General features: G+C 55.3%; 1 protein-coding gene across 1 annotated transcript; it reads left to right on the top strand.

Moving 5' to 3' along the window:
* Positions 1–1,077: 1,077 nt before the first annotated feature.
* TK2 (thymidine kinase 2) lies at positions 1,078–25,341 on the top strand. The gene is made up of 10 exons (XM_028502006.2): positions 1,078–1,310; positions 2,282–2,319; positions 6,254–6,328; positions 9,590–9,643; positions 11,632–11,721; positions 13,461–13,534; positions 19,389–19,477; positions 20,088–20,167; positions 23,058–23,138; positions 24,227–25,341. The coding sequence occupies exons 1-10, from the start codon at positions 1,196–1,198 to the stop codon at positions 24,323–24,325; spliced, it is 795 nt and encodes a 264-aa protein (XP_028357807.1). The 5' UTR covers positions 1,078–1,195; the 3' UTR covers positions 24,326–25,341.
* The last annotated feature ends 881 nt before the right edge of the window (positions 25,342–26,222 follow it).

Below are 26,222 nucleotides of genomic sequence, written 5' to 3'. Positions count from 1 at the left end.
TGTATGTGTAATTTGCAAATATCTTCTCCCATTCCATAGGCTGCCTTTTGCTTTGTGGATGGTTTCCTCCACTGTGCAAGATCATTTAAGTTTGATGTAATTCCACTTGTTTATTTTTGCTTTTGTTGCCCTTGCCTGAGGAGACTGGTTTAAGAAAATATTTCCAAGACAGATGTCAAAGAGTTTACTGCTTATCTTTTCTTCTAGGCATTTTATGATTTTGGGTCTTATATTCAAGTCCTTAGTACATTTTGAACTTATTTTGGTATATAGTGTAAGATAGTCAGGAGCATTCTTTTGCATGTAAATGTTCAATTTCCCCAACACCATTTATTGAAAAGACTGTCTTCTCCCAATTTTACATTCTTGCCTCCTTTGTCATTCAGTAATTGACCATATATGCACTAGTTATTTCTGGGCCCTCTATTCTACTCTATTCATCTATGGGCCTGTTTTCATGCCAGTACCATACTGTTTGAATTACTGTAGCTTTGTAGTATAGTTTAAAACCAGGGAGCTATTAAAATTTTAGGATTCTTTGTTGTTGTCTTGTGTGTGTGTGTGTGTGTGTGTGTGTGTGTGTTTTAAACACCTTCCTGAGAGATCTAGTGCTTTTACAGTCCAGAATCTGGATATGTCCAAGTTAAGAGGAGAGTGTGCAGGCTGTGAAGCAGGATAGATGGGCTTGAATCACCTCCACTACATAATGAACATTTCTAATAAATTAAACAAGTTGTCTAAGTTTCTAATGGTCAGCCCATCTTGGAAAATGGGAGTGACAATATCCATTTGCAGAGTTCTTGGGAAGAATAAATTACACCGTGTGTGCCTAGCTAGAACAGGTGCTCAATTAAGTAAACTCCAATAATTATTGACCAGTCAGTTGCCGTTATTATTGGCCATCTATCCTCCAGTCTTGACAAGTCCTGGGTTAATTCTGCCAGTATCCCGTTGGCGGGAAGACCTCCTGGCTAAAATTAGCGAATCCCTCGCCTTGGATTATTTCCCTCTCTGAGATGAAGTGAAATGCTACCGTGTCTCTTTAAGAGCGCAGCCCCAGCAGGCGCCCCTCCTAGACCTACGCGGGAATGGAGGCGGGCCGTAGAATCTGGCCAGCAGCGGCTGCTGATTCCGCTGAGTCGCACTAGTTTTTTCCAGAAGGAACCCGGGACTGGCTGGATTCGTCTGCGGGGCCATGCTTCTGCGGCAGCTGAGAAGCTGGGCCGCCCGAGCACTGCAAGGGGAGGGCCCCGGGAACCCCACCTGGGGCGGAGGGCTGCGAGGGATGCAGCGCCGGGCCTGGCTTCAAGGTAACGTCCCTGGGTACTACCTTGCCGGCAACCGGTGCGGCTTGCGCCTTAGCGTTCAGCTGCCTCCGCCCCACTCCCCTCCCAGGGCTCCTGGGACCCGCCAGAACCCGGAACGCCTCCGCCGAAGGGTTGGGGGATTACTCCTGGTGGCCACGGGAAGGGGCGGGGACAGCCACTGGCGCGTGTGCCAGATATGAGCCAGCAGCGAGCCAGTGACGCCTTGGGGCTCCCGGCTCTTCTCTTATTCGGAGTTAGGAAGCCTTCTAAAGAGCAGAAAAAAACCCACTTCCCATGGGTGGGGGCTGCTCCAGGCCCCCCATCCATCTCCTGGTCTGATTCTTTTGGCCTAAGGGGAGACGGGGGCTGGGAGCTGCAGATAAACATCCCCGCAACGGGTGGCGGGGGTTTAGGTTGGGTGCCCTACCTCTCCCACAGCTGGTGAAGGCCCTCCCCTTCACAAACAGGAACCACTGTCACAGCCAGGTTCTTTGGCCTCGGGCTGTGGGGTGGAGCCACAGAGCCACACGTGAGGTGGGTGGGACTCGCTGTCAGCTTTGGGCCTACAGGAGAAACCTGGGTCCTGGGCGGAAACCCAAGACCCGGTCCAGCTCTTACCCATGCACTGCGAGTGGAGGCCACTCTGCCTTTTCCACTTGTTGGATCATAGATATAAAATGTTTGGGACATGGAAAGTATAACATCCTAAGTGAGAAAAGCTGCGCCCAGCTGCGGCCCAGACGTGCCAACAGGACCCAGGTAGCAGCTGCACAGTGTCTCGCAGAAGCAGACCGACAGCTGTAGTGGGTCTGCCTCTGTGCACCCGTGGAAGGTCCCATGGGTCCATGGAAAACATTTTTAGGTCAAGGAGCAAGCATAAAAATGACTGTTTTTGTGGTGGTTTAGTGAATCAGGACACAGAAGAGTGATTCATTGAAAACTGAGTTTAAACATTGATTTCCTTTCTTTTGTAGATAAAGATAAAGAAAATGAGAAAGAAAAAAAGGCAGTGGTAAGTCCCTCTTTTGTGTGCACTTTCCGTATAGAAATTCCTTTTTGAGGAGGAGAGTGAAGGAATATTCACGGAGCAAAAAACGCAAACGCCGGAGGATCTCCAGGGACTGCGAGGGCTGTGTCCACCCCTGGGCTGGGGCTCCCTACCCGGAGGCCATGGGATGTCCTTTATGATGGACCGTTACTCACTCACTCAGAATCATGTTTTTGAAAAATACTTAGTGACCTGGAAAGATACTCATTACATAAGGGCTAAAAAAAAAAAGATAAAAACATATGAAGTATGATTCAAATGAAATAATATATAAACTTCCCATGGGAAAAAAACAGGAAAGAAACATTACAAACTGTTGCAGAAATTGTCAGTCCAATTAAGGGAAAATTGGGGAGTATTAACAGTGGGTTTGAATGAGAGGGAGAGAGAATTTTGGGGGTGAGGAGTCTTCCCTTAATTCTTTGCATGTTCAATGAAATCAAAGTTTTTTTTTTAAAAAACAGCTTTACTGAGTTTAATTTAGATACCCCCAAGTGCATTCATTTTAAGTGTACAACTGAGTGAATTGAGTAAATTTACAGAGTTGTGCAACATCACTGCAGTCTAATTTCGGAACATTTCCATCACTAGGGAAAGAACCCTCCTGCCCATTTGCAGTTGCTCCCTCCGCCTCTGGTAACCACTAATCTACTTCCTGTCCTTGGATTTGCTTTTCCTGAATATTTCCTGTGAGATGGAATCATACCGCATTCGGTCATTTGGGTGTAGCTTTATTCGCTTAGTATGTTTGTGCGATGCATCCACACCACAGCATGTATGAATACTCCATTCCTTTTTATTGCCAAATAGTACTCCATTGTGTGGAAGTACCACACTCTGTTTACCAGTTGTTGGACTTTGGGTCAAGCTTCCTTTTTACTGACTGTTGCTCAGGGTCTTTAACTGGACAACACCTGTACAGGGTCCGGCAGAAGTAAGGCCTGCTTCAGCGTGGTCGGTAAGGTAATAATATGGGTGTAATCATTTATAGTGTTAATATGAACATTTCACCTAAAATGTCATGTGGTGTGCTTGAGTGTGATATGGTTATGTTACAGAATTGCATGCTTGTGCTCTTGTAATAAAAGATTCTGTAATAAAAAAGGGGGCATCATTTGTGCTGGACCCTGTATGTTTTGGTTCTCGTGGAGCTTTGGACCAGAGCCTGTCTGCCTCCCAAACCCTTGGTTCTGACTGAACATCTGCGTGGTGGTTCTCTCTGGAATTATGAGTGGTTTTTATTTTTTTTCTTTTAGTCTGCAATATTTTCTCTTGTGAGCATGCTCAACTTTTATTTTCAGGAAAGGTTAAATATTATTATGTAAACAATGAGCCCAGGTGGTCCGTTGCAGGGTTAGTTATAACCGCCGGGGAGCTAGAATCAGGGTGTAGTGGACAGGGAAGGTGGAGGGGGCCTCGGGCACGTGCTCCCGCAGTGCGGCAGCCTCCTTTCCTGCCATCTCCTGTTACTCTGCTGCCATCCTCACACTCGCGTGTTTTGCGGGTGCCAGGACTGGCTCCTGAGTCTACAGGGCTTGGCACCCAGTAGGCCTCCAGTGAGCAGTTGGAAGATGGTCGAAGATGAGAAACGTGTATAGAAAACAATACTTGCTGAGTGTGGGCCTGTGAACCAAAGGGTCGCTGGTTCGATTCCCAGTCAGGGCGCATGCCTGCGTTGTGGGGCCAGGTCCCCAGCAGGGGGTGTGCAAGAGGCAACCACACATTGATGTTTCTCTCCCTCTCTTTCTCCTTCCCTTCCCCTCTCTAAAAAGAAATAAATAAAACCTTCAAAAAAAAAAGAAAAAAAGAAAACAACACTTCCCTGAAACGTACCAAGATGCAATGATGTTTCTCTCTGAGTAGTGGCGTATGGTGGTGTTTTCTGCTGTATGAATTGTTTCTATTTTCTTCAATGGGCAGGCACTCCTCTTATAATAGTTTTAGATACTACTTCCAAGAAAAATGAAAGACTTATTTGCTTGGCTCCTTGTTCTTCCCTCTATGAGAAGGGGACTTTGTGGGATTCTTCATGCTTTGCCTGCTTTACTGGGAAACCCAGTTATGAATCGAAGGCCTTATTAGATTTACCCGCTTTTAGGATTTCGTGGTGGGAATTGAAAGAAGTGTTTCTCACAGGAGTTCTCGACTGAACAACAGTTCCTCGCAGTGAATGGGAAAGAAACAAAGTCTGCGCAGAATGACGCTTGGTCGAGCTCTTTCTAAATATTTACAGAGAGGAGGAGTTTCCTTTAAGGAACAACAATGAAAAATCGAGTCTGCTAGTGCCCTAAGGGGATTCTCCCTCTTGTGCACTCCCCTCGGTTCACTTTATAGTTTCGAGTTCCAAGGGAGTGAGCTGGCAGGGAGCTGGGATAGGAGGGCGGCCTGGCGTCTGTTGGAAGTATGGCCGTCCAGCTCTCCTGGACACCTGTTAGGGTCAAGGCAAGGGGAGACCTTCACGACCAACAGACAGAGTTTATGGGCAGTGGGGCCCCTCGTGACCTCATATTCTATGTAGGGTGTGACTGAGGCTCCCCGGGGGTCGTGAGAAGGGGTCTGCCCCGCCTGGGTGTGAGTTCCAGCTCTTTCTCCTGCCAGGCCTGGTGTCTTGGGCAAGTCACCTGAACGGCCTGCATTTTTCTCTGGGAGCCTCCAGCCTGAGCGTCAAGGTCACTGTGCAGCAGAATGGGTCCTCCTCTCACTGTCGGTGGCCCAGGGACAGCTCAGAGGCGTTCTCAAGAGCCAGTTTGTCTTCCTGCTTGTGTGGAACTGCCATTTGCTCTTGCGATCTGCTGGCACCAGAGCCACTGGCAGTGGCTGGCGGAGCAGAGCCCTGTCGGAACTGCTGGGCGGCAGGTGTGCGGGCCCCAACCCAGGGTCTGATTCAGAGGGTCTGGGTGTCCCCGTGTGTGGTGCTTCTGAAGCGGGGTGTCTGTGGTCCAGTGGTGCTCGCCTTTCTGCACGTTGAAACTACCTGGGAAGCTTTGGGCCTGAGTCCCATCTGAGAGGTTGCGCTGTGATCGGTCTGGGTTGCGGCTTCCTTGCGTAGATTTTTTAAAGCTCCCAGGTGATTCTAGCATATATTCAAGACTGAAAACTATTGTCTTGAATACTTTCTTCCCACAGGGAGGTACTCGTGGGAGGGTCCTTGGTTGTGGGTGTAGATAAACCTCAGATGGCTCTCTGTGGCCCTTCCCTTCAGCCTGCGACACCTGTCTCCCCCAGGGCAGTTAGTGTGAGCAGCGGGCAGGCTCAGGCTGCCCTCCCTGCTTCACTCCCTTCTTCAAGCCTCAGCTTTCTCTCTGTGAGCATGTCGGGACCACTTCGAAGCTTCTGGCGAGGTCACGTGGGGTGATGGTGTACGTTACCCCGCTTAGGGCCTGGCTTGCAACACGGTGCTCAGCCACGTCCTTCCCTCCTGTCCCAGTACCTTCCCGTCCAGGACTGAGCACGCTTTTCTGCACCAAGCGTTGCATTGTGAGTTAGGTTCCAGAGAGCAGGTACATGCTTTCTAATCGCAAAGCCAGTAGAAGTTAAGAAGGCAGGACACGTAGGCCTAAAATCTAATAGTGTGAGGGGGTGAGCTAGGGAAGGGCAGAGCTAGAGTACCTGAGGACAACCCCTGTGGTCCGGGGGTTGACGAAAGGGGGGGTCTGTCCTGGAGGGCCGTGGTCTGGTGCCCAACAGGGCGGGCCTGGAGCCAGCCACGGGAGGGACAGTGCGTTTATTACTAACAGTGGGACCTTGGGGCTTGCCTGTGGAGGGATTTTCTGTGTCCACGTTGAAGTCTTGGACTGAACCAATTACGCTGTTTCCCTGAGCCCCTCTCTAGAAATTCTCCCCGTCATTCCCGCAGGTGCTCACTTTCTGGTTCTGACATGTGTTTATCTTTCACTAGATCTGTGTCGAGGGCAATATTGCCAGCGGGAAGACGACATGCCTGGAGTTCTTCTCCAACACGAGAGACATCGAGGTACGGCCTCCACAACGGGCTTGAAGGAGCAGTTCATGGGGGGCGTGGGGCAGCCCTGTCCAACAGAGATGGAATGTGGACCATGAATGCAAGCCACACATGAAATGTAAAACTTCTAATAGCCTTGCTAAAAAACCCCCAAAGAACCTTTTATTTAACATAATATACCCCAGATATTATCAACAGGTAATCAATATAAAAATCATCAGTGAGGTGTTCTACATTCTGTTTTTCATATGAAGTGTTTGAAGTCTGGAATGTGTTTCATATTTCCAGCATACCTCAGCTTGGACTAGTTCTTTTTCAGCTTTGTGATGGCCACTCGTGGCTCCTGGCCGTGGCATTGGGCCGTGCAGGCACAGAGCTCCCTGCAGTCCGGGTAGGGGGAGTTTGCATGTGCAGGAAGTCAGATTATTTAGAATGGCTGGAACGGCACGGCGGTACATCTGACATCTGAGGTGTCGGGGACTTCTGTGCATAGTCAGTTAACACAATTTCTTGTTCATCCACAGCCCGGTCACTAAAGATAACCTCACACGTGTTTAAGAATACTCTCTACACCATGACCCTGAGCCAGCCCTTTGGCTTTGTAGATTTTACTGGTGTAGTATTTTCTGTTTACGGCTTTTTTTTGTTGTTGTTATTGCAGATCCTGTCATTTCCATACCTTTAGAGTCATTTGCTTTCCTTCTTTCCTGTTTTTACTTCTATCAAACGTATATATGATTTGATAAAAATGGTAAACATTATTTAGCCCTTGTCTTGCTTGCGTGCATGTCCTGTCGTGCAGAAAAGAGTTACACAGGCCCGAGACTGCTGTCCCTCGAGAGGCAGGTTTCAAGGTCAGCCCTAGGTCGGCGGGTAGGAACTTCGATTTCGGGAGAGTTCCCCCCATGCCCTAACTGACAGGCATAGCTCCCTGTGTCGGAACTGTGCACACGGCATGGTTTCTCCTGGACTCTTGATGCATTCCGAGGAGTCCAGAGTTTTCCTCTGTGTGTTGGACAGAGGCTGCCTCCGTGAGTGAGCCCGGCTGAAAGCCCCGGACTCCTCGGCTCGGCCAGCGTCCCAGGCAGACACACACGTTGTCACAGTTTGCTGCTGGGGGTGGAGCGTGTCCTGGGTGCCTGACTCCCTTGGGAAAGGCCCCTCGGAGGCTTGTGCCTGGTTTTTTCTCCACACTTCGCTCCATCCCCTTTGCCGGTTTTGCCTTGTATCTTCATGCTGTAATAAACCTGAGCTCTGAACACAGTTATACACCATGTCCCATTAAGCCTCTCAGGGAATCGCCAGACCTCGGGAGGCGGAGGTCTCGGGGACTCCCGGTGCACCTGCCTTAGTGGCGTCCCTCTTGTTGGCGCTTTAGAAGTATGGTTGACCCTTGAACAACATAGGTGTTAGGGGCGCTGACCCCATGTGGTCCAAAATTCTATATAACGTTTGACAGCCCCAGAACTTAACTACCCTTGGTATCTGTGGGGAATTGGTTCCAAGAACCCCCACCCAACCCCACCCAACCACCAAAGCTGCAAGGTGCTCCGTTCCCCTGCATAAAATGGCACAGATCAACCCTCCGCATCTGTAGACTTCCAGCCACAGATCAAAAACACTACAGGTATTTATTGAAAAAAAAAACAAACGCTGTGTACTAGCGGACCCACGCAGTCCAAACCCACGTTGTTTGAGGGTGTACCTGTATTCTTCCTGGAGCCCTTGGCGCCAACGAATAACCACGGCAGTAGCAGCAGTCACGGCGAACGTCTAACGCAGCTCGACCGTGTGCAGGCGCTGTGCGGAGGCTCCATGCTATCGTCTGCTTGATTTCGTCTTCACAGAAGCAGTCCCTGTCAGATAGGTGCGATCATTGCCTCCGCCGCAGAGGAGGAAACTGAGGCTCAGCGGGGTCCACCTGCTTGGCCGGGCTCATGTGGCTGGTGGTGGAGCCAGCTGTCCGGCTCTGGGGGCCGCGTTCGCGGGTCGGGTTCTTCTAAGCTGTGAAGACCTCTGTTGGAGGAAAATCACTTAGCCTTCCCATCTCAGCTCGGTGCCCTCTGACCTCCCCGACCAGATTACCCTCCCTGGTGTAGGCTCTTCTGTCCCCTCTGCCCCTGTTGTGTGTTACTTCTCAGGCTTGGAAGTGTGTGTTGATCTCTGTGACCATCTGCCTCCTCCAGGCAGTTGCAAGTCCCAGGCAGGCAGGCAGGCCTGGGTGGTTTTGCGCTCACTCTCCTTGGTACCTACCCTGGCACCTGGCATAGTGGGCACTCAGCAATTGCTTGTTGAGTGGCAGTGCCACAGACAGAGGGTCAAGGCCCGGCCTGGACAGTGCAGCATTTGCCACTCAGGGCACAGGAGTGCAGCGCTGAAGACCCAGAAGAAGGAGAGGAGGGTGGGGAGGGGCAGTGGGTGGTTCACAGAGGAAGGGATCTTTGAACTGGATTTTGAAGGATGCGTAGGAGTTTTCCACGTAACAGAAGTTGGTGTGAAATGCGTTGGTGGGGCAGGCATACTGGGCAGAAGGAACACCATGAGTGAAGGCACGGAAGTGTGAAGAGTTGGGGGAGGTTACTCTTCAAAGGTCTTGCTCATTGCTCTCCTTTGGTCTCTTGTGACCACTGGTGCCTGCTCACGTGCACTTGAAGGTCCCCAGATGGATTAAGGTACTCTCAAAATGCTGGCCCCAAGAACACCCTTTAAATCCTTCCCAGCATGCACCTGCGTGGCCATCGAGGGCGCATACTAAAGATACAGGACCCTCAGGTGCCACGGCGCCCAGTGCAGTGATCAGAGAGAGAAAGGAGGCAGAGCGAGTTGCCAAGGTCACAGGGGAGTCCCCAGGCAGAGAAGCTGGGCTTCACGTCGTAGCCTGAAGTGCCCGTGTTAGCTTTTCTCGTGGCTTCCCTCAGCCCCTGCCCAGCCGGACATGACGGCCGTGAGGGCTGGGCTAGAGCCCACACGGGAGGGATTAAGAGAGCCTGCTCTGCCCTCGGGGAGCCCCCACGGCAGCCAGGCAGGTGGCCTTGGCTTACACTCGTATGTAGGAATGGGTGGAGTTGTTCTTGGGTTGGTTCTGGAAGTCCCGGGAGGAAGCCATGTTGAGGTGGAGCTGTGGCCCCACACAGAGGTTTGCTCAGCTATCTTGGCTCCTCCTGAGTGCTCAGATTTTGATTCTTCCTCCCCTCACCCCCCACAATGCTGAGATGCTTTCACGGAGCTCAGAGCTGAGGAACAGCAGCCCTGTGATGTTTTCTTTGCTTGCAGGTGTGCCCGGAGCCCGTGTCCAAGTGGAGAGATGTCCGTGGCCACAATCCTCTGGTGAGTGTGTTGTTTCCTGCGTCAACCACCAGCTTCCTCTCAGCTGCCTGGGAAGGGTGGTGCTGGTGCCTGAGCCTGCCCCCCGCCCAGGCATGTCCTTACTCCTGGCTGGGTCGGAGGAGGGGACAGGTGGAAGATGGCAGCATGTAGGTGTTCCAAGGTCAAGGATTTTGGAGGCTTGCCGGCGCCTGCACAGAGCCCGAGGATCTCTGGTTGGTGATCTTGCATCTAACTGGGCTCACTTGTTTGCTAGACAGCACACTGCCCAGCACTGAGTAGGTGCTTGTTCGGTCATTCATTCGACCAGTAATGGCTGCCCGTTCCTGCTCTCCTGGCCCTACTGTTCCAGTGTGGGGAGACCGAAGATGGTCCCATGTGTAATAAAAAAAAGATATTATTTTAATAAGGAAGAAACGCTCAGAGTCTTTGAATAAAGAATCCCAGAGTGAATAAAGAATCCCAGAGACATGAAAAGAGTTTTCGCCCCCACGTGTGAGACAGAAGACAGATGCCAGTCCTTCTCTTTGGGCAAAGCAGAAGAGCCCCAGAAACAGTCTCACTCTCCAGGGAGCAGGGAGGGGCCGGGGCTGGGTTGTCGAGCAGGACAACTAGAGTTGCCGACGTTCAGAGTTGGGGTGGTGACACTTCACGGGACACAGTCCCAGTCTCTGGGTCTGGGTCTGGGTCTGAGAGTCCTTGGTGCGAAGAGCGTTTCCAATGACAGTTTTACGATACACAGTGTAATGTAATCGGACATTCTTACACCCGTGTCCACTCTGGACGGAAGGTGAAGAACGGTCGTTTTGTGAAACGTCTCAGTTCACCACGGTCTGAATTGGCTTTCTGATGCGGAAAGATGTTTGTTTCTGCAGCCCTCGGACAAAGGGGGGTGTGCCTCCTAACCCTTCTGGGATTTTTCTTTTTTTTTTCCTTGTTAAATATTTTATTTATTTATTTTTTAGAGAGGAAAGGGAGGGAGAAAGAGAGAGAGAGAGAGAAACATCAATGTATGGTTGCTGGGGGCCATGGCCTGCAACCCAGGCATGTGCCCTGACTGGGAATCGAACCTGCGACACTTTGGTTCACAGCCCGCGCTCAATCCACTGAGCTATGCCAGCCAGGGCTCAACATTTTTCTTTTACCCCCCGGTTAGGAGCCTGCAGTTTTCAGTGCAGAGATGGAGTTTCATTGGTTGGCAACAAGGAAAAAAAAAAAAAGGAAATGTGGAGGAGAGCAGAGCAAGACTATTAGCAAGTGGAATCTGGAGCAGGAAGTGTGTGGTGTCTCCAGGCAGTGGAGTGTGGTGGGTGGGGCTTCTAGCCGAGACAGGGTGGCTGGGGAAGGTGTCCCTAATTAGGTGACATTTGAGCAGAGACCTAAACAGTGTGCGGGAGTGAGCAGTGCACACGTCTGGAGGAAGAGCATTCAGGCGGAGGGCTCAGCACATGCGACGGCCCCGAGGTGGGGCTGTGCCCGGGTGTTGGGGGGGCACTAAGGAGGCTCCTGTAGATGGAAGTTCACTGAGCCAGCGGAAGAATGCTGAGGGACGCCAGAAGGTGGAAGTGATGGCCTGGGGCTCTGTGGGCCTTGGGAAGGGCTTTGGACTTCCTCCTGAACGCAGCGGGAAGTCACTGGAAGGTCACGAGCAGCAGAGCGAGAGGAACTGGTTCAGGTCGAAGGGGCTTGCTTTGGCCGCTGGATGGAGAGTAGACTCCAGGGACTCCAGGAACGTTTATTGGAGTCTGAATGAAGGTCCCCCAGGGACTGTACATTGGCCCCTACTGCAGCGCTTACTAGGCTGTCCCGTGAGTGCGGCAGTGTCTGTCTCCGTCTGCTCCATCTTGAGGGCCCGGTGCCTGAGTTGGGTTCATGTCTCTGGACCCGTGCAGCCCCCACAGGTTTTATGGGACGGCCGTCAGTGACCAAAATGACCACGGCTCTGTCGATAGAGCTCCGTAAGGTGAATCGCTGCGTTTTCCCTTCTGCAGGGTCTGATGTACCAAGATGCCAGTCGATGGGGCCTCACGCTGCAGACGTACGTTCAGCTGACCATGCTGGAGCGGCACACCTGTCCTCAGGTACCTTGCAGAGGCCTGGTTTCAGCCTTCTCAACGTTTTCTCCGAATGAGGGGTGTACGATCGCCAGGAAGGGAACCCTCGCGAGGAGGCCTTGCAGGGCCTTCAGCGCTCGCTGCTGCGCCTTCTCTGTCTGGGGCCAGGGTCTCCGCTCCTGCAGCTCTCTGAGGACCCCTGCCCTGTTCGCCTGTTTGGGTGTCGCTCTCTAGCCATCGCAAGGGCTGGCTGTTGATTCAGATTCCCGACAGGAAGAATCCAATAGGCTCAGCTCGGGTCAGGCGTCTAGCCCTGGACCACTCAGGTGTTGGGAAGATTCGGACAGGCTGCCCGGGCCCCTCCCATCAGTGGGGATGTGAACAGAGGCCGAGTCTCGTAGAGGAAAGGCCAGCTGAGGAGATCCTGATTGGCAACTGTGGTTCAAATCCAAGTATAACCTAAGAGACTAGACTGGCTTTGGAGGCTCTCCAGGGAGGACACCCCTGCAGCTTGTGATGTCAACACAGCCACTGGGCTGGGGAGTGTGATCACGTTGCTGAGCACTTTCAACCGCAGCCATGGTTCTCCCACAAATCTGTGTCTCAAAAAGTGGGGAGATACAAGCAGAACCATGTGACTTTCTGCCTGTCCAAGTGGCAGTCAAGATGATTCAGGTTAGAGGGTCCGAGGTCAGCACTTTTTCCCTACTCCTGCTTTTGAGCACCTTATTTTTCCTGAGTGGGCAGTCACTTGCACACCTGAAATCTGTCTGTTACGTCTGAATGTAACCAGGTGTGCCGTGCAGGAGGCTGACAGAGAAAGAGAGATGGACGGACTCGGAAGGAGGAGCAGAGAGAGAAACGGGTGGGTGGGGAGCCAAGTGAGGATGGGCATGGACAGGAGTAAGTAATGAGAAGATGGGAATGTGGAAGGGAAGATGGACGGACAGATAGACACCCCGGGGAGGAAAGAGGAGATTCCTGGGTTATGCTTTTGAACCTGCTCCTAATTTGCTGGTGCAGGTCCCACAGGTGTCGTGGGTGCGTGGGTGCCATGCTGAGGGAGAGCAATGTCTGCCCACCTGGCGTCGAGGGTAAGGGCCCCTCCTGCTTCCCAGTGGGGCACTGCGGACACAGGGAAAGGTCATCTGTGGGGGTGTGAACTCTCTACCACGGAGGGGTGATTTCAGCGTCGATCTCCTTCCTCCTGGACACAGCCCTCCCCAGTCTCCTGCGGGCTGCGGTGAGCCCTGCCCAACCCCGAGAGAAAGCCACGAGAGGCTGGCAGGTCTCGTATCCCGGTGGGGCTCCCGAAAACCAGGCTCCGAGGCACTGGTGGCGTAGTCCCCATGATGTCACTTGAACCCCAGTCCCCTCTGGGCTCTACCTCAGGCACTCAGATCCCTCTGCTTAAGGAAAGTCACCCGTTTGAGGTCTGTAGTCATCACCGTACTTTGCACTTGACACTGCTTTGCTGGACGGTGCTTACTTCGCTAGTTTTTCTAGCACTTCCCCAAACCCACAGTCCAGGCGAGGCTCATCATCGCTCTTGTGAGAGGCTGCTGCTACCGCCGAGTGCTCAGCCCCGGCATTGCTGCCCTGGCCCCCGAGCCTGAGGGTGTGGGGAGGGTCCGGCTGCTGAGCCTCGTGTTGGAGGCTCGTATTCAGCACGGACCACAGTCAGCACTGACCACAGTCAGGGGAGCTGGGGGCAGGGGGTGGGGGCTCCTCCCTGAGTCAGTGAATCACTTCTTGTTTTCTTTCAGACGTCAGCTGTGCGGTTGATGGAGCGGTCGATTCACAGCGCAAGATACATTTTTGTGGAAAACCTGTATAGAAGGTACCATAGCTTGCACAATTGATAGTTTATTAATTTCTTCAAAACGAAACGGGAACTCTTTTATCCGGATGACAGACACTGGGTGCCTGCCGTGCTGTGTGTCACTTCTCTGTTGCCACAGCAGTGCTGTGTGACCGCCACGAAGCCTCGGTGGCCGCTGGCTCTCAGCACGGATTCCTCGGTCACGTCGGGGGCTCGGCCAGGCGGCTCTGCTGCCCTTGGTCGGGCTCCGTGATCTGTCTGGGGTCGGCTGGTCTGCGGTGGCCCTGACAAGGGTGACGTGATGGCTCACTTCTCTTTCCCTTGCCTCTCCTCCTCCTCCTGGGACCCGCAGGCGGACTGGATGTTCACTTCTCCTGGTGATGGTGGGAGGCAGCGGCAGCAGTGGGGACACACGGTTGCTCTTCCAGGGCCCTTAGCTTCGCATTTGCTAACATCCCATTGGCCGAAGCTGACCCAGTCTGAGAGACGGGGCGGGGTGAGGGGTGGTCTCGTGGGCTCCATGCCAAAGTAGGAGGGTGTCGGGAGGTGAAGCTTTGGGGTGACGAAACCCATCAGTCTAGCTCAGTGTGCCTGATGTTTGCTGTGGTTTTCACTCCAAACCATTTTTTGCCCTCATGGGAGCAGACTCCATCATATTGATGTAGCTGGAGGGGACTTCTGGTGGCCATGGTGCTAAGGCCCGAAAGGCGTGGGGCCCTCCGTTCCTCTGTCACTCAGCTGTGTATTTTCAGGGTCTTGGGGAACTGGGCTGCAGGCTGGGGCCTGAAGCTTCAGCTTCTTCCACGCCCTCCCTTCTTGTCGGCTGTGTGGCTGGTCCCTGTCTCCTTGCCCGCCCCCCACGTGACTGATTTTTCCTGCTTCGGCTTTGGGACGCTACTGCTGCTCCCTTGCAGAGCTGGTCTGGGACCTGCCTTCCACCCTCTATGTGCGGGCTGCCCATTCCTTCTCGTTTGCAGCTGTCTCCTGAATGTCGCCTCTCCGGACCCTCCCCACCCACCCTGTCTAGGTCGTAGATAGTGCAAGCCCCTTGTTATTCTTAATCACTACTGCCTGTTGATTGAACCATAGGAAATTCTTAATATTCGACCTGCAAAAGTGGCAGTTTCTTGTGGATTCACTTAGTATGTGTCTTTATTTAATTGTCCATTGCATGTCCTCCGCCCCGCTGGCCCATAAGGCCCCTGAGAACAGGGACCACGTCTGCTTTGCTTGCCCAGCGGGGACCCAGCACAGAGCCGGTACCTGGCTGATGCTTGTTACTTGCTATCTTGTTGAGTGACGAGACCTGTGGCTGCTCTTTGGTCTCTAGCCTCTGGGCCCAGCTCTGTCACACCCTTTCCTTCGAGGGGCCACAGAAAGGCTTCCCCCGTGGGCCCCAAGCTTCCGTGGAGCATACGCTTCAGCCTGCGCGGCCCTAGGACAAAAGGCTCTACCCCCACGCAGTCTGAGCATTAGAGCCACGGTCTGGGGTCGGGGACAGCAGCCAGGGCAAGTCCCGACTGCAGCTTTGCCCTCAGACCTCAGATTTCTCTTGAGGGCTCCGCCCACCCAACAGACGGCATTCCTGGTGCTGGCGTCCCCTCCTCCCCCGGCTGCCCGGTGTCCAGCGAGGCTGAGCTGTCTGGGCCCTGCTCTCTGCCCGTCGGTGCCTGCGCCAGAGGGCGGGCAGGCAGGAGAGGGAAGAGAAGAGAGCAAGGGAGCCCTTTCGGTGTTTGTTCACCCTCTGGTGCAAGTGCGGCCCACAGAGCAGACCCTGGGCAGTGGGGCGGGGGTCCCTGTGACCCGCCTGTGGCTGCGCTGCCTCTGTCTTCTTGGCGGGTCCGCGTGGGCGCTCATGGCTGCTTTTGAAGAGGGCGAGCTGGAATGGACGAGCAGAGGTCAAGGGGAGCGAGCGCGGTGTGGAGCTGGGGGGACCGGGCTTTCATCCCAGCTCTGGGGCTCGCTCCTTGTGGGCACGACCGACCTCATGAAGGGCCCCTCTAGTCTCTGCTTCCTGTCATCCGTCTCCAGAGGAGAGCCTCTGGAACAGCTGCCCGGTTTCGGTCCAGTGACCCTCATGCCGGTCCCTGGTCTTCATGAAGTCTGCCCGTTAAGCCCCCCACCCCACAGGTTGCCCAGGGCCTGGTGAATTTCCCCGGGAGCCCCTTATCTTTGCTTGTCACGGGGTCAGTTTTAGCTGACGTCCGTGGGCTTTGGTCACCCACACTGATAGTCCTTCATTGTGATACACTTCCGATGGCGGTTCTGTGTTTCCTGGTCTGGGTGGGGTGGTCCAGGTCACTGGTGCATGTCACATGGGCCTTGCCCTGGGCCGTTCTGTGGGTGGTGTGGGGCAAGGCTGTAGCTTTCAGTCTCTTTCACCTGTTTTACTGTCCTGGTGATGCCACATGTATCTCTTCCTCCCCGGCCCTCCCAGAGAGCCTGGCATCAGTGGTTAGGGTTTCGGTGGGACAAAGAACTGTGGAAGAAACGTACAGTGTCCTCGTTTCTGTTCTTGGGCTCTAATGCTTTCAAGTTCATACAGCCCCCAGAGGGCACGGGTTCCCCTGAATGCCGTGGTGGAGCCTCAAGACCCAGTTCTGGTGTCACTTGATGAAGTCAGAGGCTGTTGGTCGGTGTGTGGCCTCGGGTGCCCCAGAGGCTCCTGGGAGCACCAGGCACTGAGGTGAGCCAGGCCACACCCCACCTTGGTTTCAGGGAGGCGGGAGAAGGCTGTGCTCCTCAAACCCCTTCACCTCAACCCTCCAAGGGCAGAGGAAATGTCACCCGGGCGGCTGACCCTCACTTGTCCTCCGGCCCCTGTGGCCCAGAGCAGGCTGAGGACAAACTGGAGGTGTCTTTGAGGTCTCTTCTTCGATGTTGGAAAGTCACTGGATTTTGCATTCTGGTCCATCACGTGCTCTTCTGTTTGTATCTGTAACAAACATCATGCTTAGCATGTGGCTTGGGGGCCCCCCTCCTTTAGCCGTGTACTGGGGTTCCCAGGGGAGGGGCACTTTGCCTGCGCGCTGGGCCAGCTCATCTGTGTTCCCCGGAATCGGGGCGTTTACTCATGTGCTTGGGGCAGAGCAGGGCCCTGTGGACAGGAGCAGACAGGAGCTGTGTTATCATCTGGTGCTTGCATGTCCCCCCACTTCGAGCCTTCCAGACAGTCCTGAGTTGGTGCTGTGGACCCTAGTCGGCCAAGCGGGGGCTGAGATGGGACTGGGAAGCCAGCGCTCCTTCCGGACTGGGCAGGAGGCCGGCCGGGAGAGCTGCCCCGCACCTGCCATGTGGCGCAGTGGGAATGAGTGACCGAGGAGAGACATCCAGGTTTCTCTCGTTGATAAGGCCAGAGGCGTCAGGCCCATTGGACCCCCAAAGTGCTGGGCCAGGGGAGTCCTGCCTCTGCCCCCTTACAGTCAGCATCTCCCACAGATTCCTGTGCAGCGGGTTAACCTGCAGATGCTGCTGTGCTGGGGGGGGGTGGTGGTCGGGGCCCAAGAGCCTGCATTTCCAACCTGGGGAGGCCACCATCCTGCTGGGCGGGGCTCACACTCGGAGGGGCGGGGCCTCAGAAGAAGCCAGCAGCCAGGTGGCCTTCAGTCCAGGAGGCTGGACAGAAGGGAGGAAGGCAGGCCCGGCCTTGCCGTCTGTGGCTATGGGCTCGGGGGCCCAGGAAAGCCCACGTATCGGAACTCTGCCTCCCCCGAAGCAGAATTTCTTGGAGGGCAGTCTTGCCTTCTGGGTCTCAGACGAGTGAGCAGTGCTTCTTGGGAGAGGCTGCCTCTTCCAGCTCCCGCCCCTTCTTGGCCAGTTTGGGGTGGGCAGGATATAAGAGCGATTAGGCCCCCCGGGGTCTGCGAGGGTTCTGTGACTTCCTGAAGAGGAGGATTTGGGTCATGCAGTCTCCTTAAAGGTGGGAACTGTGCCAAAACGAAACACTGGAGGTGGCGAGAAAGACACAGCTAAAGAGGCCACACGGGTGAACGTATGGCCCCAGCCCCGTGGGCTGAATAATTGAACACTAGGGTTTTGTGAGGTTGCCCGATTGGGTGCTGTAAGAGCAGAAGGAAGGGAAATGAGGGGGCCCGGCTGGGAGAGTGCCCCGCTGACTCACCCTGGGCTGGTGGTCGGGGACGCTGATGAAGACCCTGGGTTTGGAACACAGGCAGGGTCTCCCACCTCCCTGCCTGGCCCTGGGCCTGGGCCTCCCGCTCTGTAGTCCAGGCGGGGGACTCAAGGCCTGGGCCGTAAGTCTGAAAGCGGCAGCTTTTCTCGAGCTGAGGCCGTGAGCCCCTGGACGTGAGCCAGAACAGCCCCTCGGTGGACAGACCGGGGCGGGCAAGTGATGCAAGGAAGAAGCTATGGGTGTGGGGCCCGAAGAGCCCGGCTTCAATCCCTGCTCAGAGTTGGGCTTCCGGGCCTCAGTCTTCCTCGTCCATGAAACGGGTCACAAGGTCTTACCAAAACAAAAGAAAACAATGTATACAAAGTGACTGGCCTTCGAGTGTGAGATTTCTGTTCCAGCGTGCGCTGTGTGAACCGGGGGCTCTCGGGGCCTCAGGGCGAAGGCGGCAGCCAACTGTGCCAGATGGTCACAGGGTTTACGTGGACCCGAGACCTCGGGTTCGCCACCTGGCTGCGAAGGAAGGCTCCGTGACCCCTCTCAGGTCGCCATTGGGGAGCTGGGCCTTCGTACTTTCCTCGGAGAAGTACGCTGTCCTCTGTGTCCCATGGGAAGAAGAGCAGTGGCCCGTGGGGAGGGCCAGGCATGTCACTGTGGAGGCAGACAGGGAGGGAGCTGGCAGAGCTCCCAGGGGAAATCCGCAGAAACGGACCAGCAGCACCCACTGCCTGACGCCCCCAGAATCACGGAAACCGGGCTTCCGTTTCCTTCCTCCACTCAGCCCGGGTGCCTCCCTTCCCCTCCCCTCGTAGTCGCTCTCCCCAGTCCCGGTCCTGAGTGGGTCCGGGGTGAGTGGAGAGGTTAAAGGGGGAATTCCTCTCCCTGGGCTTTGCGGGTCCCCCAGCTGTGCACGGGTTTGCTTCTTCCAGCTGCTGCCGTCCTCTCTCTCCTGCGTCTCCTCTCAGGGCGGAGGGGACCCACCGGAGCCACCGGGCTTCTCTCTTCCATTGCTGCTCTGAATGTGGAGCAGTCTCCCCCTGCCCTCGCTCCTGATCTGAGAGCTAGTGTGTTGTTAGATTCTGGAAAACACCAATGAAAGTCTCCCATCGTCCTATGGGTCAGAGAAATGCACCGTTAACATTTTGGTGTTTTTCTTGCCGTCATTTTTCAGAACGTGTGGACGAGTATTCTTGACAGTTGGGGTGGGTCATTGATACTGTATGCACATTTTGTGTCCTGCCGTTTCTCTGAATTATGAGCATTTGATTATGAGCATTTCCATGTCATCAGATATCATTTACAACATCATCTTTCAGTTACTGCATGTTTTTTGTCACATAGATGTACCAAGATTTAGTTTTTCTTTATTTTAAGCAGTGCTATGTAGGTATTCAAGATTATTTCCACAAAATACGTTTCTAGAGGTTAAATTGGCGTGCTGCGCCACTGCCTAACCTGAGCGCTGTCCTGGTTCTCGGGGGGGGGCCCGCTTCAGAGCCCCTGTCTGTCCTTGGAGGTCAAGCCCCATCGGGCAGTGCCGTTGCACCGTAACCCGTCCCCAGGCAGCAGAAGGTTGGAGGTGTTTAAGGTCTTCAGTTAAGGTCCTTGTTTGTCATGTGGATCACACGCTGGTGCCCTTGGCAACGCCCTTTCAACCAAAGGCGCCCCCAGTGGCCTTTGGGGAGTGGTGTGTCCCAGAAACTTTCTGGTGGGTGAACGGAGCCCTTGTGCCGGTCGTTGCAGTGGGAAGATGCCCGAAGTGGATTATGTGGTTCTGTCAGAGTGGTTTGACTGGATCATGAGGAACATCGACGTGTCCCTGGATTTGATAGGTGAGATGGCCCTTCCCGACCTCCCTCCCGGGCCGCCCTCCCCGGGCCCAGTGAGGAGGCGCTGGTGCCGGCAACCAGCCGGCAGGGGCGGCTGGCAGGGGGCGGCTCTTTCCCCACATCAATGCGGCCTTTCCCCCAAGGGCAGACGGAATCTGGGGGCTCCTCCTGGTCCCCTCTGGAGAAGTACCCTGGCCTTTGTCCCTCACGCCGTCCCCCCTGGGCTCCTCCTGACTTGGTGGGTTGTGTAGTCCGCAAGGAGGGAGGGGATGATAAAACCTAGACAGTAACTGAGACCCACTGGGTGCCGGGCCCTGTCCATGTGTGGAGCCTCATTCAGCCTCACGGTGACCCCGTGAGGCCCGTGACGTGGGAAGGACACGAAAGTCAGGGTGCGGGCCATGGTGCCGGTCAGGTCACGCAGCTTGGTCAATGGCTGAGTGGCGGGCTGACCCTGGTGCGCTGACCCCGGTGCACCTCTCCTGCTCAGAGACGCCGGCAGGTGTTTCTCGCCGTGCCCTGCCCCCACGCCTGCCTTCCTCCTCCTCTCCTCGGCTTTCACTGCCAAGCCGTGAACAGTCATTAGAGCCACTTCTTTTTTTTTAAATCTCAGTGTACCTCCGGACCAGTCCTGAGACCTGTCACCAGAGGCTGAAGATGCGGTGCAGGGAAGAGGAGAAGGTCATTCCGTTGGTAAGGGCCCCCTTTAACCTGGGTAGAGATGAACTGAAGCCGCCGTCCTCCCGGCCCTGCCAGCCCGCTGTGAGGTCACGGTGCTGCCGTCCCAGAGAAGCGGGGGCTGAGCCCATCAGGGGGTGAACTCTGACGTCCCCTGTGGCTGGAGACGCCGAGTGCGTCCAGATCTGCTTCACCTCCCGGGTCCCAGCCTCGGCCGTCAGCATGCAACCCCTGTCCCTTCCCAGGCATCCCCAGGCTTGTCCGGTCCGCCTCCTAAAGGCGGCTTGCCTCCTGCCCTCAGGGTCCATTCTAGAACGGGTCCTCTTGCTCGCCGCTGCGACCCCCGGGTCTTAGCACAGTGTCCAGCTCGGAAGGGACACTCCTGGTGTCTGCTCACTGCTTGGGCTGCTCGCCTTGCCCGGGTCCCTCGCTCCCACACCGGCCCCTGAAACCGGCCTCCACACGGCCGCGTGGGTGACGTTTCCAATACAGAGCACCGCTCACGCAGTTTCCCCGCCCCCAGCCCTTCTGCGCCTCGTCCTGGTCCTGGGGGAAGCCCCCATGTTGTAGCACGGCACTCGAGGTCCCGCACGGCGGCCTCGTCTCCCTGCACTCTCTGCCCCGGGCACGTGGGGAGCCGGCTGCGGCTGCACACATTCGTCCACACACACGCCCACTCACCCTGGACTTGCATGCGTGTGTCTTTCAAAGTTTATTTTTTTAACTGTATATAATCTTTATTATATATTTCTCCGTTACCATTTAGTCCCCTTTCACCCCCCTGCCCCCACAGTCACCACCCTGTTGTCCATATCCTTGAGTCCTTTCTCGCTTGACCCCTCCACCCCCTGGCCTCCCCCCGCCACTGGCTGTCACCCTGCCCTCCATCTGTGATCTGTCTCTGTTCTGCTTGTCAGTGCGGTTTGTTCATTAGGTTCCACACAGGAGTGAAACCATATGCTGTTTGTCTCTCTCTGACTGGCTTATTTCACTTAGTGTAATGCTCTCCAGGTCCATCCCTGCTGTTGTTGCAAAGGGTAAAATTTTCTTCTTTTTTATGGCTGAGTAGAATTCCATGGTGTAACTGTCTCCTGGTTGTTCTATCCACTCATCTACCGGTGGGCACTCGGGCTGCTCCCCTCTCTTGGCGACTGTAAATAACGCTGCAGTGAACATGGGCATGCTTATGTTCTTTTGAACTAGTGTTTTGGGTTCCTTTGGATACATTCCCAGAAGTGGGGTTGCTGGGTTAAAAGGCAGATCCATTTTTAGTTTTTTGAGGTATCTCCATACTGCCTCCCACAGTGGCTGCACCAGTCTGCATTCCCACCAACAGCGCAAAAGGGTTCCCCTTTCTCCACATCCTCATCAGCACTTGTTATTTGTTGATTTATTGATGATAGCGTTCTGACAGGTGTGAGATGGTAGCTCATTGTGGTTTTTATTTGCCTTTCTCTGGTGATTAGTGACATTGAGCATCTTTTCATATGTCTGTTGGCCATCTGTCAATGTGCTTTGGCATAGTGGATTAAAAAGCCTTTCAAGTTCAGCGTGGATGTCACCTCCAGGAAGCCTTCCCTGATCTTCCCTCCAATGTGCTCCCCTAGCCCCTGGGCTTACTCTGATCACAGCCCTTAGGACCAGCATGTTTACATGATTGTTCTCCTCCCTCAGGAAACTGTGCGCATTGTACGATTAGATCCCATTCCCTCTGATCCCCAGCGTGTGTCCCAGGGCCTGGCACATACAAGATTCTCAGTTAACATTGAACTGAATGCCCCTTGTGAGAAGCTACTGCTGGACGCATAGAGGCTGGGCAGGTGTCTAGTGGGACACCATGGGGCTCCGAGCTCAGGATGGGCTGGACTGGGGCCCTGAGGCCTGTCCAGCTCCCAGGACCTGCCCAGCCTTGTTTGCCTGGGCCCCAGCAAGGTAGATTCTAGCCGAGAAGGCCCCGGCCTTGCTCCGGGCAGCTCCTTTGACATCCAGAGACAGGAGTGATGGGAGAAAGGGCGCAGTGGGGCGGGGACGGACCGAGCTGTGCTGGGGCAGAGCTGCTCCGTGAGGTGGCCCAGATGTGCCGAAGAAAAGCCAAGTCTGGAGTTCACCCTGAGCCACTGTCCAGGCCGTCGTCTCAGCAGTTTTGACAAGGCCTACAGGCCACACCTGTCTCGTGGCTCAGAGAGAGCCCGGTGGTGGATGACAAAGCGGCAGCATGGTTCTCCGAGGGCTTCTGGGCTGGAGGAGGCTGCTGCCTGGGGAGGAGGTGTGGGTCAGCGGCCAGGACACCCCAGGCTGCATCGGGGAGAGTGTGCGCTGTCCAGCCCTTCGTGGGGCGGAGGCACCCATGGCTTAGGGGTGTGCCTGGGTCTCGTCCCGGGTGGGTTCCACCCACCCTGTCGGGCTTTCTGAAGGTGGTCTTTACGGTCTAGAGGACCCACAGGTTACAAGTTGTCCTGTGGGGCTCCTAGGCCAGGGAGGGTCACATTCTTCTTGGCGGCGGCCAGGGGTGGGGTGGGGAAGGTTCAGCTGCCCAGGGTGGGGATGCCTGGCCATGGCGTGGCTAGGGGTACCCTCCCCGAAAGGAGTGGGTGCCCGCTGCTAGAGAAGTGGCGGTAAAGGCGAGAAGCCAGGCGAGAGGGGGCGTGGGAACAGAATGCACCGGAGGGGGGGGGGGGCGGGGGGAGCTGCCATGGGACTCTGGTGATGCCCGGGCGGCCGTTGGAGTAAGCAGCTGCGTTTATCACGGTTGCCCGAGCCAGGTGGGCTGTCGTGGGCTTCTTCATCCAAGCCGCTGCCCGTGGTCACTGCCGGTCACCCTGAGGCCCACCTGAGATCCCGTGCGGGAGAGGTGCGCCCGCTCTCCTCCGAGCTCCGGCAGCCTGTGTTTCGTGTCTCCCGGCAGGAATACCTGGATGCCATTCACCACCTCTACGAGGAGTGGCTCATCAAAGGGGGCCCTTTCCCTGTACCGGCCCCTGTTCTGGTAAGTCCTTCTACGGGGCAGGGGACTTTTCTGGAAGGAGGTGTGACCTGGGGAATGTCGGCCACTCCGCAGTCTGGGGAAGGGCCGAGTCCTGCAGAGCTCGAGGATGTGGAAGGGGGAGGCAGGGAGGGTGGAAAGGTCTCTTTCTTTCTCACAGTCCCCGTTCTGGGCCACGTCTCGGGGCGCCTGGGGCAGACCCGGGAGAGGGTGGTTTGCCTCAGTGTCGTTACACCAGTGGCCGCAGTGGCATCTCGCTTACCCAGTGTCATCACTGAAGGGAGGTTCCAGACGGTCGAAGCCTCTGGACCTGGGTTTCGACCATCTGGGATGGCAGTCTTCCTGACGTGACAGTCCCTCCACAGTGGGTGGCAGGCTCGGAGCCTGACTGGGCCTTTTCTTGGTGGCATGGGAAGGAGCATCCCTCGCTGTTCCAGGCTGTGACGCAGTGCTGCCTGCAGGGGGCGCTGAGGGGCATGGGGCCGTTCGCCCCAGACTGCTAATGTCTCTGAGTCCCCGATTTTGCTTTTAGCAGTAACCCTTCTTTCTCCAGCTGACACCCACCATTTCTAGCTCTGATGGCGAGTCTGCCTGATCCGTGACTCCTTCCGTGACTCCTTGCTTCTCCACCCCCTTGTGCTTGCGTTTGCTGCTGCTGCTGCATCCTTTCAGGCAGGCAGGGGTGGGGGGGGGCGGGTACCTCAGACCGTTAGGCACGTGTGCAGCGTGGGGCCGGAGGGCGGGCTGAGTGCAGACCGAGAGCGCTCACACTGTTCCTCGTGGCTCTTCCAGGCTATGCAGTTGCTGGAAAGTGAGATTGTTACGTCGTGGGTTTTAAAGGAGGACAGTCTATTTTTCCCCTCACTATAGGAAATTAGACGGTATAAAATGATGAGAAAAAGTCATTCACGAGTGTACTGTGGGGACAACTACCGTGGAGTCTCGAGTGAGAATGCAGATTGGCCTGGGCACTGTGTAGCCGCAGCCTCCCCTCCCTGCCTCCTCCTCATCCCGCAGCTGTCTCTTTGCCTTTGAAGGGAAGACAGCACTGAAGCCCGGTACAGCCCTGTGACCGTGTGTTTAACTTCCAGGTGATTGAGGCCGACCACGACTTGCAGAAAATGTTAGAACTCTTTGAACAAAACCGCAACCGGATATTAACTCCAGGGAACTGGAAATACGGTCCGTAGGATGGGGAAGACCTCACCAGAAGGAACACCCACTGCTGCCGAGTTGGTGCCTAGGAGGGATGTGCAGTCTCCTCTTGGGAGGGCTTTATATCCAGCCAGAGTGGTTTTCCTAACGGTCTTTTCTGCTTTGCCAGTGTTTGTGTCCTGGGTGTCTGGCCCTAGAGGGTAAATGACGAGTGGGGACCACTGGTTTGCCATGCCCTGTAATGCTTGCAGCCTTGCACGCCACCCCTAGCACCTCTCATGGTGATTGCCCATCACTGGGTCCCTCGAACTATGCGCTTAGGCAGGGCCACTGACGTCATGCTGGACTCTTGGCCTCTGACCCTTCAGACCACACAGGAGGGCGAAGTAGTGGTCCTACATCCTAGGGTTTCGAGTTGAAGCTCAGAGAGGCTAAGGGACTCCCTAAGGTCACACAGCCAGGAAGTTGGCGTCATCTAGACTTCGAGCAATTCCAAACATGTTCTCATGCCCCCCTCCCTTCTGGAAGCCCTGTCTTCCCAGCTGGGGGCCCTCACATCTGCGTGCAGAGACCCAGCAGTTCCTGGGGCCAATGCCACCATGTTCTCAGGATTTTAGCACGGGCCACAGAGCAGTTGCTAACACTGCTGCGAGCCAGGGCAGGAGGAAAGCAGACCTCGGTCTTGGAGCAGAGGGAGGCATTCCTGGGACTCAAGGGGAGGGCCACGAGGAGGACAGTGGGGGCCGGCGTCCCCGAGTCGCTGGCCGGGGCGAGCCAGGCCGGCAGCGCTCCGGATCTGTTGGCGTTGCTGGACTCCGAGGCGGGGTTCTGTAAGCATAAGGTCGGTGTACCCCAGCGCTGCCTCAGCTGCGCTCACCCTTGCCAGTCTAAAGGATATCTTGAAAAGCACATTCATTTTCTCTTCATCAACATCTTCAGTGAAATAGTTTCAATTTACATTTACACTTTTTAATTTTACGTGTAAAATACCTGATTAGAACCATTTAGAAATATTTCATGTACCAGGTGATTAAAAAAAATTAGAAGTGTATTTTTCTTTCTCATAAAAGGAGGTGGGTGGGTGGGTGGGTGGTCCAGGGCGGTTGTGGGTGGCTCTGATGCCTGTGCTGGAGTCCTTGGGGGTGGGAGAAAGGCAAGAAGGGGGCTGCCACCCACAGGCTGGGTCGCCGGGTCTGGCTTCTGCACGGTAGTGTCCGGGCCCCAGCTCCCTCTCCCTCTGTCCTCACATCCCCTCACCCTCACCGCCTGCCCCCCCAGCACTGCCGCGTCCTCAGCCCAGCACACCTCCCATGCTGGGCCGGGCCAGTGAGGGCACAGACCATCAGTCCGATGTGTCCCCACAGCTGGGCCCTTGGGAGGCCCTCACTAGATGTGGACCCTGGTAAATGATGTCACCCAGCTTCTTTTTCCCTGTCAGTTTCTCTTCCCGCCCCCTTTCATTGCCACCCGAGCCCCTCACCTGGCTGAGAACAGTCCATCAGAGACCCTCCCTGGGCCTCCCACAGACTCCCACCTTCGGGCCTGGGGAAGGACGGAGGTATTCACATCTCTGAGAGCAGGCAGAAGCCGTTTCTGAACCCAGTCTACCCTGGGTGCTGCTGAATCTGCACCTCTTCCTCCTAGAGCCCTGGGGCCCGAGGCAGGAACTCATTTCAAGTGCTCATACACCTGAGGAATGAGTCCGCTCATCCCCCTTGGCCTTGGCCGCCTGAAGGAGCTCTAGTTACTAAAATAATTGACGAGCTGTTGGAAATGTCAGCCCTCCATTGCTAACGATGTAACAACACCTCCCGGTGCCGTGGATTATGCTGCAAAGGCCCCAGGGTCACCTGCGTGGCTTCCTTTCCCTAACAATCCCGCCGCACCACCCCCAGCCACCCCAGAGCTCAAGTGAACTCTGTTTCTCTGGTT

Source organism: Phyllostomus discolor, chromosome 12 (genome assembly GCF_004126475.2).
Source record: "Phyllostomus discolor isolate MPI-MPIP mPhyDis1 chromosome 12, mPhyDis1.pri.v3, whole genome shotgun sequence".
NCBI classification, from domain to species: domain Eukaryota; kingdom Metazoa; phylum Chordata; class Mammalia; order Chiroptera; family Phyllostomidae; genus Phyllostomus; species Phyllostomus discolor.
The sequence above is the reverse complement of the archived record's forward strand: the minus strand, read 5'-3'. Positions and strand labels throughout refer to the sequence as shown.

What these genes read in the sequence shown, in the direction of transcription:
- TK2 (XM_028502006.2), top strand. Translation starts at nt 1,196, where the DNA reads ATGCTTCTGCGGCAGCTGAGAAGCTGGGCCGCCCGAGCACTGCAAGGG. An exon ending in AGAAAGAAAAAAAGGCAGTG is followed by an intron (nt 2,320 to 6,253) that starts GTAAGTCCCTCT and finishes ATCTTTCACTAG; the next exon opens with ATCTGTGTCGAGGGCAATAT. An exon ending in GTGGAAAACCTGTATAGAAG is followed by an intron (nt 13,535 to 19,388) that starts GTACCATAGCTT and finishes CGGTCGTTGCAG; the next exon opens with TGGGAAGATGCCCGAAGTGG.